Source organism: Apus apus, chromosome 3 (genome assembly GCF_020740795.1).
Source record: "Apus apus isolate bApuApu2 chromosome 3, bApuApu2.pri.cur, whole genome shotgun sequence".
Lineage (NCBI taxonomy): Eukaryota > Metazoa > Chordata > Aves > Apodiformes > Apodidae > Apus > Apus apus.
In genome coordinates, this window is record NC_067284.1 from 107,198,253 (window position 1) to 107,216,856 (window position 18,604).

General features: G+C 42.4%; 1 protein-coding gene across 1 annotated transcript in view; it reads left to right on the forward strand.

The window, feature by feature from the left end:
* The window catches only part of PKHD1 (PKHD1 ciliary IPT domain containing fibrocystin/polyductin), a 250,597-nt gene that overhangs the window by 75,077 nt on the left and 156,916 nt on the right, over nt 1–18,604 (forward strand). Inside the window, exon 35 of the mRNA XM_051615066.1 lies at nt 12,185–12,335. Coding sequence (XP_051471026.1) covers nt 12,185–12,335 — 151 coding nt within the window. The remainder of the gene's footprint in view (nt 1–12,184; nt 12,336–18,604) is intronic.

Genomic DNA, 18,604 nt, shown 5'->3' on the forward strand with positions numbered 1-18,604 from the left:
AAAGCACTTTTCAACTCAATGCAAACCGTGCAGAGGGACTTTTTACAAGGGTATGTATTGGTAGGTCAAGGGGGAACAGTTTCAAGCTAAAAGAGGGGAGATTGAGATGAGATCTTAGGAATAAATTCTTTGTTGTGAGGGTGATGAGACACTGGCACAGGTTGTCCAATGAAGCTGTGGCTGCCCTATCCCTGGAAGTCTTCAAGGCCAAGTTGGATGAAGCTTGGAGCAACCTGCTCTAGTCGGAGGTGTCCCTAGGTTTGGCATGGGGTATTGGATGATCTTTAAGGTCCCTTCCAGCTCAAACCATTATATGATTTTGTGATTCTATGTAAACAGATGGTTTGTATACCAACTCACTTGCATTGCCTATATCCCCATGGGAGCTGTGTGAAAGTTGGGCTGGATCCCACACTCTGACATCAAGCCCACCCTCACAGCTGATCTGGGACTCTCACAAGGGTTTTTCTTCTCTTGCCTGATGCAAAAACCCCATTATCATCACACCTTCACTGACACTGTTGGGGTAGGCCCTCCTCATTCCTCCCTGTTGACTGTAGCGTTCATTCAGAATTCCTTCTTGCTGGCACATAGGCATGTAATTTGATTTCTTTTCCTGCAGGTGGTTGGAAAATTGTTAAACTAATCTTTGGATTTGCAATATATGCTCTCAGATTAAAGTAAGTTAAGATCATCCAACTGTGAGACAGTATTTGCACAGTGCACACTGCAAAGGCCAACACCATCACCAGGCTTGGTTATTCTGTTTTTGTAAACAACTTGATGTTGCAATTTTCTCATTACCATTAAATTGCCATTTTTAATTTGTCTCAGAAACATTCTTCCTTTGAGAAATCACTGTTTTAGAGAGATGTGTCAATTCTGGTTGCCCTTTAACTGTGCTCTGTAAAGGAAAAAGCAGTCGTGTTGTATCTGAACTGGAAGGTTACACAAAATTCCCCAATGCTTCTACATGCATATGATTTTCATGCAAGTTGGGCTTGCAATTTAAACTGGGATAGTTTCCACTGAAATAAACTGTATCTGAATATCAGGCCATAAATGAACATTAGGAAGATTCTTGTGAATTAGCAATGAGTTACAGAAAAAAATTCACAGAATCACAGAATATTTGGAGTTGGAAGGGACCTTGAAGATCACTGAGTTCCAACTCCCTTGCATTGGCAGGGACACCTCCCACTAGAACAGGCTGCTCAGAGCCCCATCCAACCTGCCCTTGAACACCTCCAGGGATGGAGCCCCCACATCATCTCTGGGCAGCCTGTTCCAGTGTCTCACCACCCTTACAGTGAAGAATTTCTGCCTGATCTCACACCTAAATCTCTATTCTTTCATCTTAAAACCATAACCCCTTGTCCTCTCACTGCAAGCCCCTGTAAAAAGTCCTTCCCCAGCTTTCCTGTAGGCCCCCTTCAGGTACTGGAAGGCCACTATGAGGTCCCCCCAAAGCCTTCTCTTCTTCAGGCTGAACAACCCCAACTCCCAACTCAATTTGCAAAGTTGTATTTTGTAAAACAGGCTTCCTCACGTGCTCCAAGACATTTCCTCTGCATCCAGGGTGTTTTCCTTAATATTTAAAACTGAGGTTTCTGATTCTAGGATCAACCTCCCACCATAACCCTGAAAAGATCCTGGAAGTCCTGAGAGCAACAGTTTGGAACTCACATGAGTGTGCTAAAGAGATTTGGATATTCCTATGGGTTTAATGGTTTGCTTAATTATGGAGGGGCATAATATTGCCCTTAACCCCCATTACTTGGTATTTTACCTTGTATTTGGGTGAGCTTTCTTGCCTGTGATAGGAAGCTGACTTGTGCTATATCTGGGACATGCATCCCCCAACAACAACGTCTTTTCTCCTATGAAAAGTGCCCTCCCTATGAAAGCTCCATTAGATCTAACTAATACTCTGTGCCCTTAATTAAATACCTCTGGTGCAAAGAGCTTTACCTTCTATGCTTGGAAAATTGCAGTGATTACTCCCCTGCTGGAAAAGCTTTTTTTTTTTGGTGGTTGTTTTTTGAGTGGTTTTCTTGGTCTAGTTGTTAGGGATTTATATTATATATATATATATGTATATGTAATATTTTTTTAACAGGAATTAAGCTGTTTCTCATGCTATTGTCCAGTTGCAAATTGGCCTGAGACTGACTTGTGCCACAGGCTCTGACCTTTGAAACTGCCCACTCATTTTTTTTCTGAACTAATCAGCTAGATGAACTATTTACAGTTGGCTTTTGGGTCTTCTCACTGCTTTTGCGGCTGCCCCTGTCTGAGTAATTAATGACAGTGTGGCTTGTTTATGGTCTTGAGTTACTAATGCTGTTGGCTGCAAATGCATTTTTACCTCTGGGACGTGCCAGTTTCCTGGCTCTAGTCCCACCTCACCAGCCCAGGTCAATTTTTTGTGTGTAAACAGATTTATCCTGTAATAGTTAGAGAGCAACTAGGGTCATTTATCAGTCCCATAGAGAACATGCCCAGCCAGATTCTTCCCTTCTTCTGCCTGTGCAACTCAGAAGAATTCTGAAAGATTCCTGCAGGATAGCTAAAATTAAAAATAAAAAGAGGAAAAGGAAAATGAAATTTTATTATTTATTTATTTTTTTTTAGCACAGGGCCCAGGCAGTCTCAATTAGAAGTAAAGCTATTGGATAGTGCATCACATGGCCATCCACATGCCCAGCCCTGATCCCAGTGTTTATGGGAGTCATTAATGAAGGAACTGCTGTGTGGCTCTCTCAGGTTGGATAATAACACCTGTATTTTAAAGTTGGAGTAAAGGGTAAAGTTACATAGCAGTAGATGATGCAGATAGTCATACATATATCATCTTGTGGCCTTGGAAAGAGCTTGTTGGGGTATATGCCAGGCCTGTTCTATCATAAGCAATCACGCCAAATGTCCCAATTCATGTGGGAAAAACCAGTTTGGTCTCCTACTCCTTCTGGAAACCAGTGACAGACTCTCCAAGCCTGGTTAGTCAGAAGCATTCTGCTCATTTTATGCCTTAGCTACAGGTACTTCCAGGCTTCTTGGGGATAATGTCTGCAGGCAGAAAGTATTCATTTTTTTCCCCCATGGTATATAGCTCTCTAGCTATCTCTTCTTCACTTAGTTTTCTGAAATGTGCAAGGAGACTTCCTTTGTGATTTGTGACTCAAGCACCACATTCCTGCTTTTTTTTGTACCATTTCATTCAGAAATGGAGAAGACAGCCCCATTATCTACCTACCTTTATTGTCCAGTTTGGTTACCAGCGTCTGCTCAGTTGGACTAACCATGGCTGGTCTCTGCAATGACATTAATTTGAGGGGAACTTCTTTTCTTGTCTCTGGATTTTTTAGTAAAATTTTTCATTGTTTTGCCAAGGCAGTTTGCATTAAACATCTAAAAATTTCCCCCCTATTACTCACTGCTAAATTGGCATCAGGGACTGTCTTAACACTGGCACTCAGAGAATAAGGACCTCAGTGATCAGATAATCTTATTTTCAGGATCATAATCACTTGGAATTGAACTAGGTGAGAAACTTCTCACAGTCTGCAGCTGATGAACTCCTAGGAGCCAAGAGGTTGTCTTTTCTTTGAGGGAAGGTTGGGAAAAATTAGAGAAGTTGAAATATGCTCCCTGTTTTGCCATGTTCTTCATTCAAAAGACTTTCCAAATGGAACCAGATTAAGCAGACCTGATAGAGGTGAATGTGGTGCTTTTACTAAGAAAATGGATGTAGCCTGTCCACTGCAAACTTCTCCAGAGGTTCTCCTTTCGTTACTTTCTACTCCCTCACTACTCCCAAGAAAGACTCTTGGAAAGGAACTCTGTGCAGGAGGGTTGGAACTAGATAATCTTTAAGCTCCCTTCCAAACCAGAGCATTCTGTGATTCTGTGAAATGCCTTGATCAGTGACAAAGTTGGAGCACTGTCACAAAGTCCACGTGAATAAAAGTCCTTTAAGGGATTTCTGGTCACATTGTAAGATCCACTAGACTGCTGTAGCACTCTGATTTCCAAAGAAACTCAGTACAAGCTATTTTAATGTTTGAAGGGAACTTCTCTAAAAATGCTGTATGGGCAAGAGGAGCAGTGCAAAAACTGGTAACTCTTAATCTCTGTCTGGTTTTCTTTTCCATAGTGAAAACTGACCTTCTTGAAATGGGAGGGAAATTGCCCAGCATAAAGACTAGTTTGCAGCTCGTCACTGCCTGTTGGTATTCATTTGTTGTGCTCATGTAATGAGCCTGTAATGATCATCAAATCCAACTGCTAATCCAGCATGGCCAAGTCCACCACCAAACCATGTCCCTAAGCATCACACCTACATGGTACCCTGTGTCCTGAGACTTCTTGGAGAAGCCTTGTGAAATTCAACCTTCATTATTAGCCTGGACCAGCTTCAGTTTGGCCATTTTTAAATTTCATAGCACAACCAACTAAATTCTACTCATTTCTGTGTGAAAGTCTAAATCCATGTATTTGTCCACAAAATAAGGTGTTGCACTGTGCTGTTGGTAGAGAGAATACTTTTTTCCTTGCTGCTATATCTGTTTTTGCACAATGTGAGGTATTTTCTGTCCTATCTGGTATGACCTTATTCCATCTTTCCCACAAAGCTGTGCATATGCCTTCATTTTCTCTGTTAGAAGATTCCTTATACACTGCAAGAAATGAATAGATGATTGCAAAAACTTCTTTTGGCTTTGGTTTATATAGAAGAAAGGTCATTTTTTTACACTGACTGATGAAGTGCATGCAGGAGACTGTTCTAATATCAGCAGGATGAAGGGGTGTCCTATCATGTTTGTGTCACAGATGCTGGTTATACAGAGGAAGACCTATCTGTGCCAACTGAAATTCTATAACTTTACAGTTGTGGTGAGCATTTTCCAGTTAATTTAGTAAAGGGTTAGTGGCCCTACAAGCAGGAGTGGCAGGGAATAATGCCAAGAGACAGGTTCAGCTTCTCTGAGCACTGGACAGCATTTTATGTGTTAATTCCATTGACTGTAGCAAATAACACTCATTTGCATCCCTTTCAAGTATGTGTAGGAGGGAGGAGCCTGCACCAATTTGTCTGTTTTAATTATAGATGTTCTACCCACCTTCCTAATTGCTCCTTCATTAAGAAATAGCTTGTTGTTTCTTTTCCCCCTAAGAGCTAAAAATAATCAACTTTTGTTTGTTTCTGTAAATATTTTTTTTTCCCCTTGAGGAGATAATTATTTCTATTGTTGCATGAAGATGGTGGCCAATACAGGAGGAATAATTAGAGCAGATGGCTGAAAATACTTCCCTTGTAAAAGACATCTAGTGTAATAAAATACCTCCCCTCCTCTTTTGTCTCCTCCAAATATATGTTTTTCTTTCCTTCAGGTGGATAGGGGTTGGGTAAGGGATGTAAATCTTTTCTTGATGTATTAAACTGAGGAGCTGTCAAGAGTTCACAGACTGGATAGTGAGCTCCCTGTATCCATCACTGAAATTAAAGTGTTTTCAAATGTGGTGTAGAGTCCTGGGTCTACGGCATGAGAAAAGATACACTGTACTCCATCAATTAAAATGTTAGCCTTGTCTCTCCGTGGTGACTGAGGACAGGAACACTTGCTCGCTCTACTTGCTGGTGAAATGACAATCTGTCAGCACCAAGGAGAAGGCTGCCGTGTGGTTGTCGGTCTCTGCTGTGTCTGAAGCGTTCAAAACCTTTGCTTCTTCACACCAGAAGAGGTGCACCTTAGAGTCACAGAATGGTTTGGGCTGGAAAGGACCCCAAAGATCATCTAGTTCCAAACCCCCTGCCTGGGCTGGGACACCCCCCACTAGATCAGGCTGCTCCCAGCCCCATCCAACCTGGCCTTCAACACTTCCAAGGATAGGGCAGCCACAGCTTCCCTGGGCAACCTGGGCCAGTGTCTCACCACCCTCACAGCAAAGAATTTCTTCCTAAGATCTCATCTAAATCTACCTTCTTTCAGCTTAAACTGTTCCCTCTCGTCCTATCACTCCATGCCTTTGTCAAAAGTCTCTCCCAGCTCTCCTGTAGCCCCTTCAGGTCCTGGAAGGTGCTCTAAGGTCTCCCTGGAGCCTTCTCTTCACTAGGCTGAACAATCCCAACTCTCTCAGCCTGTCTCCACAACATTGCTGCTCCAGCCCTCTGATCATCTTTGTGGCCTCCTCTGGACTTGCTCCAACAGCTCTATTGACCTTTTTTTTCCTGGAGATCATGTGAAGTAACTAGGGTAACTTCTTGCACGTTCAAGTAGGTTGTCGTTGTGCAGGAGCAGTACTGTGCTTTGTGTTGTATTGGATGTGTTTGGGGAAAAGGACAAATCTGGCTGCTGGGGTGGAGTTGGTGGAAAACCCTTCTAAGTTCAGATTTCTCTCTGTGGCTGTGTTGCAAAAGATCCTCAGCTGAAACCCATAGTCTAGAAGGAGAGCAAGTGTTGAGCACAGCAGCAAGTAGAGTCTGTGTTTAACTACACTGCTAGTTCTGGGTTTGGCTCTAAAATTTCTGTCTTTTTCTGATCAGAGGATGAGGGCTCCTGTCTTTGTGTCTCTAGTGATGACTGCAGTCCTCTTTTTGGCACTCTGAGAAAACCCCACCTAACCAAACAATTTTGAAGCTACGACAAAATTAGATCAATTTATCTAGACTGTGTCTAAACAGGAGCTTTTCAACCCGTTTGAACAGAAACCTTGCATTTTGGGGAAGAGGGAGGTAAAAGTCATCAGATAATCATGTTTTGTTGGCATAATGGTTGCTGTTTACAAAAATGTAGACCAAAATATTGAAGGAGTGGTAACTTATAATCCCTTCCCTTTGTGACTTGGTTGCCAGTCTGTGTGGGAATGTGAGCATATCACTGCTATTGATTTATTTCTTGCAGTTACTGCTGCTGCTTCTGAGCCCTGGTAGTCACAGGCAGAAGCTGAGAAACTGATACTGAGACTTCATGTCCCCAAAGGCTGACATAAAGGCAACCTCAGGCAGGCTGACAACAGCAGCAGCTAAAAACATAAAATGGAGAGAAATCTGCCTGAAAATGGAAAAACGAAGGTGGGAGGAAGAGGATAATGTGCTGAATTACAAGGAGTTGGCACATCTTTTATTGTATGTTATTAAAACATTATTTTATCTTTACATAATTTATTCATTGTTTTGGAGCTCTAATGGGGAAGGAGTTGATAACCCCCAGAATTAATCAGTGTTATACACAAGTTATGGGCTTGATACATAAGGTGTGGGCTTGAAATAAGTTGCTCATGACACACACCAAGTGGGTGTCAGAGGTGGGAAGATATTGCAGGACTCTGCTCATTGAATTTTCATGTCAGATCCCCTCCCTGTTCCTTGTCCTATTTGGTACACTAGGAAAACCAAATAGATCCTTAGGGACTGTCAGTTCCTGTGTTTTCCCACCCACCTGGGGTTTCTGCCCGTATTGTACAGGTTTGATTCACTACTGAGTTAGTGCAATCTGCTGTACTGGATTCAGAATGTGAAATGTTGCTAAAGGTGGATTTCTTATGGATGTCTGATGTGCAGGCACATCCTGCCCTGGTCTGGGTGACCATTTTAAACATTCAGTTCATGCTGTACTTGTGTTCTTGGGGAAAATATGAGACTTGGGCTTGTTCAGCCTGGAGAAGACAAGGCTCTGGGTGGACCCTAGAGCACCTTCCAGTACCTGAAGGGGCTACAGGAAAGCTGGGGATGGAATTTTTGCAAAGGTATGTAGTGATAGGACAAGGGGGAACAGTTTAAAGCTACGAGAGAGTAGAGTTAGATTAGATATTAAGAAGACATTCATCATTGTGAGGGTGGTGAGACCCTGGCCCAGGTTGCCCAGAGAAGCTGTGGCTGCCCCGTCCTTGGAAGTGTTCCATGCCAGGTTGGATGAGCTTGGAGCAACCTGGTGTAGTTAAAGGCATTGCTACCTATGGCAGGGGTGTGGGAACCAGATGATCTTTACGGCCCCTTCTAACCCAAACCAGTCTGTGATTTTATGGTTCTATGATTCTATGAAAAGACCAGAAGAGTCTCTTGCCTCCATCTTGTTACAGATTTTCATGAACCTTGCAGAAATACAGTATCTTCATGGTTTCACTCTTTCTGCTAGATGTACTTTAGGCTGGCCATATTCAAATGTGAGCACTGGCAGGGTCACAGATGGATGCAGAGATGTTATGGTCTCATAAGCCCTGTTTTCTCCAAATCATCTTTCCAACAATCTGGTATATGCTGGAGCACAAGTGTAAAGACACCATCTCGCTGTTCCAGGTGCAGTCAGCCAGCTCCACCTTCATCATTCAGGGCTTGTTTTATGTCAACTCCTTTCCCCCCTCCTGACTTGGAAGCTCCCAACCATTTGTTGTGCCCTATGCTGAAGCTCGAAAAAGCACAGGAGGAAAATACATCTTGCCAAGTAGCTTTCCCCAGCTCTGCTGCTTCCTCCCGGTTCATTCCACAAGCACTCACGGGATGGGTGCTCAGCCATGAGCCTGGTGCTTGCAGCTGCTGCTGCTTTTCAGTCTTACTGAGAAGTGGTTAAAGACCATAGGTCAAACACTGGGTGCCAAGCAGGGGGAAAAAAAAAAAAAAGAAAAGAAAAAGAAAGAGTTTAGCTTCTATGAAAAGCTAAACAGTGAGGCAGACATTCTTATCCTGCTTGGCTGTAGGCAGAGGGAAAGGAGATGGAGTCTCTGCGTGGGGAGATGTTTTAGACATGACCATACAGCCCTTGGAGAGATGGCTGTCTTGGTGTTTTCTCTTTGGGATCTCAAGTGAGTTGGTCTGTCCCACTGGTTGTAAAAGCATCCTCAGCAAAGTCCCCCATGCATCCTTGTAGGGTCAGGGTGGGCTACAGCCTGTTCCATAGCTAGGGGAGCTAGACAAGGCAGTCATGATAACCATGGAGTTTCCCCAAGGTTGCATAAAAGGAAACTAGCAGGACCAGATGAGGGTGTGGATTTCTAGAGCTGTAAGTCTGTCAGCTTAACAAGGGATGTGCAATTAGTCTGTGTGGGTATTAGTCCATGTTATTTTACCATGGCTGCTTAACAGGAACTAGACATAAACCTCACCATTCAGCAAAGGAACTTAACAAGTCCATTACAATTGGAATTTGTTCTGTGTTTTTCTCCTACAAAACAGAATGACAGCAGCTGTATAGGATTCACAATGCCCAGGCAAACTCTGATTGTGATTCAAGACAGTTGGCCATTTCACCAGCCTTGCACTAGACCACATCTTCCTCTTTCAAAGACCTTACAGAGATGGTCTTCCATCCTTGGGAAGTGTGCAGGACTGCAAGAGAAGGGTCATCAAATAAAATCTATTACTATCTCATTTTCCTCCATCAGTTCAAAGCCTTTCCTATATTTCTACAGAGCTGCTTTCCCTGTAACCCCCTGTAGGTTCTTCTGTGCTATGGTAATTTATGGTACATTCCTTGAGCAACCCCCCTTTTCTCCATTCAGTCTTTAGATATATTCTCTTCATGACAGTGCAAGGATGGTATACGTGACTATAAATAGCTTTTGGTCTTGTGTCATTATCTGATGTTCATCTATTTGCTTTTATTTAAAAAATAAAACATTCAAACAAATCAGAAATCACTTCAATGGTGCACATGCAGGGACTGCATGTGGCAGCAAACAAAGCCAGACATCATCTCACTGGAAACCTCTAGTTACAGATTGGGTGAAATAACAGAGATTTTAGGACCTTGGCCAGATTATTTTCTGCCTCTCTGTAACCATTTTTGGGTAGTAAACTTTCATTTGAGCAATAAATCCTGTCTTCGTTTAGGTTGATGGTGTAGGAACTGCTTCTTACTGTGGACACGTGTCTTCTAAATAACAGAGCACTTGGTTTCAGCATATTTCAATCTTTTCTGAGTTACATTCCTAAGATCGTTAATAGTTCTTAGTATCCCAGATGATTTAAACATTTCTTTTTGTGCCTTATTACACCAGCAGGTCTGAGCTACTAGCTTTTATGTCAGAGAGTATTGGTGGAACTGAATGGGTGCAGAATCTTCCAAGAGGTGACAGCAGAAGCTTAGCAAGAATAATTTAAACACTAATGTTATATAGAGAGAATCTTAAATTAAGAACTAAGAGGTCTTCTAGCAAGAAAGGGGAAGCTTCTTAAAAAAGCCTGTCTACTTCAGAAGAAGAGTTTGTTTTTCTTAACTCTTGCAAGATCAACACATTGCAAAGTTTTTGATGCTAAGAAAGAACAACCTGGTATATTCATTATACCCTTGGTTTCCCATTAGAGTTAATTGGAGGCTTCTCAGTGGTTTCAGAGGGTTAGAGTGACATCAGAGTGACTTCAAGCCATTTAACAAACCTTCTCAGTAAAATATTCTGATGGATCCCACAATTTCGTAGCCATATCACGCAGTGATTTGCTAGCAGAATTGGTTGAGGTTGTGCCAGACAGGATTTAATGGATTTTGTTATTTTGTGCTACAGTTGGCTTTATAAGCAGTGTATTTAGGAAAGGTGAGCCTTTCCATTAACTTTACCCTCCTCTGTCCCCTGCCCTGACATAAAAACTTGTTTAATTAGCTCCTTTTTTGGTGGATCTATTGTATACCCTTGTATATTGTATAAAATCTGGTCTAAAGAACTATCAAGGAAGAGTATTTCACAGCTTCTCTGGAAAGACAGGGAATAAATTTATCTGTCTTTTCGGCTGGATTTTTTTCCTAAATCTCTAAAATATATAAATATGTTTGCAAGTAATGAAGATGAAAATTGTCCTATTACATTCTGCAACAATGGAAAAATTTTACTCTGTAACAGTTGTGTACAGATGTGAAGGCTTATCTGTGCTTCCGTAATTAAGTGATTCACTCCTTCTGACACAGAGGACTTAACTCCCCAGATGTTTTCACTGTGTGTGTTATTTGATGTCCAGGCTTCAGTCTAAATTGAACTGAGTAATTCCCTGTGTATGGAAATTGTACAGTGGGACAGAGAATGGGACGCACCAGCATCCATACCCTACTGACAGGATGGACATTAACCAGTTGTATCATTTAGCCTGGGGACCAACATCCATTCCCTGGTGCCAATAATTAGGACAGCAGTAGCCATATAATAGTTACCTGACGACTCCAGGTGCCATGAAAAATGCTGTAGAAAACATCAGGCACATGAAGATAAAATTGGCAATACCAGTATTGAGTTACCTAAACTGCAGCTCTGGAACAGAAGTTTTACTGCACATGATGTGCTGTGATTGAAAATGGAGTAACTATCTTTTGTTCCTGTATTGTGATTAATCTTTCCACTGCTGTTTTGGATTAGCACAACCCAGTGAGGACCACACAAATTTCCATGTCTGGTTTCCACTACCTCTTCAGATCAGTTGAGGCTGTTCTTGTGTGTGAGTTCAACTTAACATGTTAGGAAAGCCTATATCCACACTTGTGCACACGTCCGTGCAGAACATAGGAAACACATTCTTCAAGAAATCATTCAAACCCTCACTGCAAAATGTGTGCTTAAAGTTTAGAGGTGAGGAAGAGTCATGACTTGAAACAAGCTGGTGTTATTTCACTATTGCTTATCACGAACCAGGTTATTTGCTGTTTGCAAGTTAATCAGTGCTTTATTTGGAACCGATTGCCATCAGATGAGAGGTGATCATTACACTGGATAAGCTGAGAAAACTAAAACAGAATTTGAAAGGAGGAATGTCTCTCTAAATGTGGATGAGTGGCAGGAGAGCCTGTGAAAAACGAGGCTATTGCCTATCTAGCAAGATGTTTTAATTCTAAACTCTTCAGGCTATTAAAATGACATTGCCAGGAATTAACATGCAGTTCTGCTTTTTGGGAGGCAGAGAGAGACACACACCAGGAAACCTGCAAACCTTCTGCAGCCAGGCTTGCAGCAAGCCCCTCATCACCGTGGGCAGAAAGTGATAAGAGACAACCCCCAACTGGTGACAATCCTTTCCGAAGGCTGAGAACCTCTCCAACCCCAATATCCCTCCATCCCTTTGCTCTATGTGGGGAGAAAGTAGCCAGCGTGGCTTGGGCACCTCCTCTGCTGTGCTCTCAGCAGCCTGGCTTCCTGAAGGCAGAAGAAGGGGTGAGTTTTGAATCTCTTGAACCTCTCTTGGGTCTGTTTTTTTTTTTCTTGCCAGCTCGCCCTCCAGTTCTGTGCCCGGTGGGACGAGGACTCCAGCTGGCCTGCGGGCCACCAGCCGCGAGATGGCGATAATGTCACGATAGAAGAAGGCTGGACCCTGCTGCTGGGGACCCCCACCCGCACCCTCAACCTGCTGCATCTCAAAGGTCTGGCGGAGGCGGGGGCGGGGGCGGGGGCAGGGGATGCTCGGCGCTCTTGTTTCTCCAGGGCTGGAGTTTTTAATGGTCATGAATTTCCTCTTCCCTTGCCCAGCTCCTACATCGAAGGAGACACCTGGGCAGGCAGGCTGAGTCTGGGTAGACACAACAGGATGGGAAGGGGACGGGGGAAGCTTTTAATTATTATGTGTGCAGAAGACATTGTTTGCACTGTTTGAGGCATAACGACAATATGAGTAGGAAGGTTGTTGTTGGTTGTTGTGGTTTTTTTTCCTTGTTCTTTCCCCCAGCTACTGAAAGCTCTGCTCTCCTGAGTGGCATTTGGTGATCATGGCAGCGCTGGTAACAATAATCAACCCTGTTCTGTTTGGCATCTTTGAGGCAAGCGTGTTGCAAAAGCCTTTACAATATTAATGATGTTACAGAATTACAGGCCACAGCTACCAAGTGTCATAAATAATCCAAGATCCTGCCTTATGGCTGGTGGAGAGTAAAGAACTGAGCACAATTACTGGGGGGAAAACATTGGGTTTGCAGGGTGCAGGGACCCTGGGGTAGATTCAGCCTAAGTGTCGGGAGGTGTATCTCTGTGGGTGTCAAAATAAGAATTAAAATTACTTGCCATTTAGTGCCAGAAATGTTCCTCCCTAGAAATCAGGCCCTGCTTGTGAGAACTGTTGTGCATATGCTTGATATTAAGTGAATTAGTTTATCTGATGAAATTGCTTGCTCAAAGTTAAGCCTATGTGTAAGCCCCTGCTGAAATGGAACTCAAAATATAGACACAGGAGTTTTTATAAATTTAAGGACCTGGATTTTCTTTGCTAGCAAAATTATTTTAGATTAAAAGTATATTAAAAGTACTAGATTTCATTGAGGTGATGATGAGAAACATGCATTTTACAATTATATGTTAAACTAACTTTGAATTATAATTCTATAAAGAAAAATGTTTGCAAGTTTATCCCTGTTGCCAGAAAATTTCCAGAAAAGATTGAACTTGCTCAGTCTAGGTTCAGAGATTTTAAAGAATTGCTGCACCAGGCCTCATTCTTAATAATAATAATAATAATAATAATAATAATAATAATAATAATAATAATAATAATAATAATAATAATAATAATAATAATAATAGAAAATTGAGATTAAAAATATGAAATGTTATAGTACAATTTTCTTTCCTCTCTTTCCCAGTGAAAATCCTAAATCTAGGAGATGTAAGATTGTTCTTAACCCCATTGTGATTACAACATATAGTAGAGGAGATAGGTCAGAGCCCTGAATTTCTGAGACATTTGGCAGCAAATCTGGATGAGGATTTTGAAGCTCAGTCTCTGACTTTGTGAAGAATTGGAGCACAATATTACAGCAGGAAACCCTTTGAACTTTGGGTTCATTTGATCTATGAGTCAGCAATCAGGAAGCAAACAGAGGTCTGACTGAATTTAATGAAGTCTGGAGCAGTATCTTTATGGCTTCAGCTCATCTGACATTCAAATAATTTCTCTCCTTTATCACATTGCCCAAGAAGCTTGGTTCATATTGTAGGTGCAGTTAGGAAAGCAGCACTGAAATATTTTAGCTGCTATTATTTTCTGCATTGCTACATTCCAAATATAGGGACCAAGTATTTTAGAAGCAGAAACCTACATGGTAAGTGTTTATCTGAGCTTCATCTTTGATGAAGTTTTCTTGTTGCATCCATCCCCACTTCCATGGGTGCTGCTAGCTGCTGTTTAGCCTTCCTTTGATTTGGAGTCAAAACATGCTGAGACCCACTCTGATCTGAGACTGGGTTGGATTCATCTTTCCTGACCTTCCTTTTCTTTAAGTTTTCCAGTGCAGGGGTGTGGTTTAGGCTCCTGTATTGATAGAAAAACCACCAAAGACTTGTTCATCCTAGCTATTATAGATACCCATTTTAAGATGAATCACAGCTAGGTGATCCCCTTAGAGTAGCAACTACTGAGTCTGTGAATGTGTCAAATAAATAATTGCCAAGCTTACCCAACTGCAAGATGAGCATGGCAATAAACCCCTAATCTGTAGGCAGGTGTAGATACGTGCTTTGAGTGGAACATTCCATTCCTACTCTAGCTGGAGAGATTTTCTTAGTTGGAGCAGGAGAATGGGTTTAAATTGTACTTCTGCTCCCTTTGTCTTTCATGAGTTAGCGTCAGACTGTGCACTCACAAGCTGGAAATATAACAGGCTTTATGGGTGAAAAAAAAGCTGTAATACTACTGAGTATACTCCTGAGCAGACACTGTACTGCCATTTTCTGGTGCTGTATCCAGCAAACTGAAATTCTTGAAATTCCCCTCCTTTATTACAACATGAGGATTTTGAATACTGGCCCTGTGGTCTCTCCTTATGATGATTTCAACTTTGTAGAAATTGTTTAGAGAGTATTATATCAAGCATGTCAGCTACCTGTGCAGCCTTGAAGTGATCCTGTTTTGGCTCTATTAACATATAGCCAAATACATACAGTGGTTCTGGCAGTGACCAGACCGTTTGGACAGAAGATCCAGAGGCCCAAGCAATAGAGAAATAGGATTAAGCAACTAGGTCCTGCTCACTGCCATGAGGGCTCAGCAGCTCCTCTTTCTCCCTCAATGAGCAGAGCATGAACACGTGGTTATCATCAGTGAAAATTTAATAACCAGACTGTGAAACTGCTCAGACAATGCTGATTGGAGAAGAGATACAAGATAGATTGTAGATAACTCTGTAAATTCAGCAGATTGCAGTTATTTTTGTAATCCCAACATCACAAGTATGGAAATATTTATGCCAAGCCAGGACAGATGGAATTTTCCTTTGCAAAGAGCTTACACTGGAGTAACTCCTTTGCATTTGATGGGGTGATACCTCAGATGTGTGCTATTGCTTTTGTCTGAATGTCTAGGGCTCTAGGAAGTCCAAAAAAGTCACCTGGTCTTGGAGGGGTACCTTGAGGATGATTTTTGGGGTGATGCTGTTAGTATACCCTGGTAGGGTTGAAGATCCCCAGTTGCCTTTGCAATGGCAACTTTGACATGGCCATCCTTTTAGGCATAAGGGAGAAGATTTCTATAGTCCCTACTCTAGAAAAGCCTCATTGGCACTTGTCACAGCTCTTCCTCTCACTTGCAGGTATTGCTGCATCTTGGCAGCCCTGCTGAAACCAGCACACCAGTTCCCACTTCCACGATCATACTCCAGACTGAGGTTTTGGAAAGGTCTGACTCACTTCATCTGCCCCTAAAAACTCTACAACCAGTTTCCAAAATGCCATGGCTAAGCCCCCAAGATGCTCGTGACATTGTCAGTTGTCATCTGCTTTTGAGCCCTTGTTCAAGGAGCAATGCATACCCATCAGTATTTGAGATCTCTTGTAATCCACACTCTGATCAGGCTGTGGTTAGAATGGATCCTACGAGGAGATTGGGGAGGGAGAAATCCAAATATTGATCTTGCTGACTCTTTCCTAGGCTTTGATGGCATTAGCTAAGAGCATCAAATATTAGCTGATACACCTGCACAAGTAGTTGTCAAAACTAGTGCTTCAGTCTTTAGTATTATTCAAACTGGGTTTGAATTTGCTCAAAGAAGAAAAAACCTTTTCCCTCTGTTTTCCTGTCTGTGGCATCAACCAGACCTTAAACCCAGTTTAAAATCCCTTGTCAGTAGGAACGGTGGGAAACTGCTTGTGTTGTGGTGCTTTCTATGCCATTTTGCTCAACCCATTTGGGATGTTCATTGTGCTACTTTTTTTGCAGGCAGTTTCTAGTTCATATTTTCTTTTTTTAATCAGGCAGAGACATTACAATTAAAATACCGTAAAAGTGATTCTGGCAGTATTGCAATAAGCATGTTTTTTAATTAAAGAAAGAACATGGGATGTACAAATAGTACCAGCTAATGGGAAATTTCATCCAATGTATTTTTTAATTGAGATTTAAAAGGAAGAAAAGTCAGCCCTATTTCTCACTGTCGTTATGTGTTATTTTCCTATGTTGTTGCAGTGAGATGTACCAAGTCTGCAATAATGACAGTCTCAGAGCCTTAAAATCCAGGGTGTTTTCACTGAAAAAAAATTAAAGGCATCAGTTCTTAAATTTCTTAGTGTATTTTTTCACAGGAATTCAGTGTTATTCAGCAATTCACAGAGCTGGGCAGTCCTGGAGGAAGAGTTTTAAAGTCTCAAATCTGTAGCAATTAGATGTTGGATTTTTTAAATTCTTCCCCCAGCTGTAAATCTTGGTTCATGTTTGGTTACAGGTTGCAGATTTCTCTTTTCCATCCTGTTTTGAATGGGCTTACAATATGTACATTAGACTCCCAGGGCTCTCTCTTGCCAATGAAATTGATTTTCTGCAACTTTGGCAGCTTTTAAGATCCTCTGGAATGTCACAGGATGAGCAGATCAGAGGAAGTTAATCCCAGATGAGGAATCACACACAGCTCCTACAGAGACTGAGCTGGAACCCAAGGCAGCACCATCCCCTTCTTTCACTCACTGCTATGGAAGGAGGGGACATTCACCTTTGGGGCAAAAAGATGCTGCCTCTAACCATGGGATGGAAATATCTGCTGAGTCCTCCTACACCTATCCTGGGCACTGATCAGGCCCTTATTACTGCAGCAGCTTTGTACCATTGGTCCTCACACACACCTAATACAACTGTTGTGACCTGTGCAAGCTGGGAACTCAGGTCCAGGTCTTCTTAAGGTTTTTAAATGCAAACAAATACCTGCAAAGACAAGAGTTTGTATCCCAAGGCCAGAACTACAGAGGAAATGTACTGGATAGTATTATTCCACTTAGGTTTCTTAAGTTTTGAAGTATCCTTTCTTCCTTTGATGGCTTGACAGTCTGCATTACAATAGTTTTGTTGTAGGAACAGGCTGTTGCTAAGACCAAGGTGTCACCCACTGTGCTGAACACAAGGAGAGAAACCCAATCTGTAATGTCTTTAATTTTAAATGCCAGAAATCAGATTGAAATGAGAAAACTGAGTGGCGTGGCACAGCAAGCAGAAACACTCTGGCTTAATGGTCACCCAGGCAGACTCTAGGTGAGGAGAAACATAATCCTGCTCCCCAAAATAGTGCCCTCCTGAATGCCTGCCTCCCTTGTTGAGGGTGAAGCATTTAAAGTGCATCTATCACGTGTAAACTTGATAGCCCTAGGACCTATTTTTGAATCACACCTCCATATGTGTTACTTATCTTGTTGCCTTCACAGGGCTCACCTGGAAACTTCCTTCATTAGATCCTAGATGATGGGCTGGGATGTGTGTTACCAAAGCCAAGTAGAAATGTCCAGGCCGCTTCCCCATCAGAGTAGCTCTTCTCTTGCAAATGCATCAAAAGTATTGCTAAGTGTCTCGGAAGCTACCTAAGAGCCCAGGTGGTAGAACCATAGAATTTTTTGAGTTGGAAGGGACCTTAAGGATCATTTAGTTCCAACCCTCCTGCCATGGGCAGGGACACTTCCCTCTAGGCCACATTGCTCCAAGCCCCATCCAACCAGCATCTCCTGGGCTGCTGCTCTGAATTGCCTTTGCCTGGCTCCTGTGCTCAAAGGGAAGAGCCCAACCAGTTTACAAGGGAGCACGTGTCGCTTGAACAGATGGCTGTGAGCACAGTAAGCCAGAAAACACAGGCTTGTTGGGCCTGGGAGACAATTTGTGTCTGAGACTATTCAAGCAGCTGCTGGTTCCTCGCCCAGGGACAGATTAAGTCTCCGTCCAACAAAATGCTGGAATATAACTTTTTAGCACGTTAGTGACATCCTGCTGGAGATACAGAGGCATTTGAATTCACAGCTAGTTTGGGGAGATGTACTTTATATTACGAACATTGAGGAGGATACACAGGGAGGTGGAGAATGAGTTTTGGACTCTTGGTTCCGGCAGCCTTTGGGATAGAGCCAATATAACAAACTTTTTCCTCCTTTGCATCTTGCTCAGCAGTGGTCCAACCTACAATCCACTTTTATGGCTCATCGAAAGTCATGTGAGCATGTCAATGGGGTGCAGGAGACAGGTCCATGAAATAATCAATTGTTCTTACTTAAGGCTCATAAACTCTGTATTCCTCTTCTGATACACAGGAGGTTCTTTGTTTTTTGCTCTGATTTCTTCCCCGCCCCCCCGCCCTCCTTGTTTAGAGGCCCCACCAGGCACACTCTTGGAGCCAGAGGATGAGCAATGAGTGGGCTGCCAGCACAGTGCAGCCTTGTTGTGCAGGATCAGTTGTTTCAG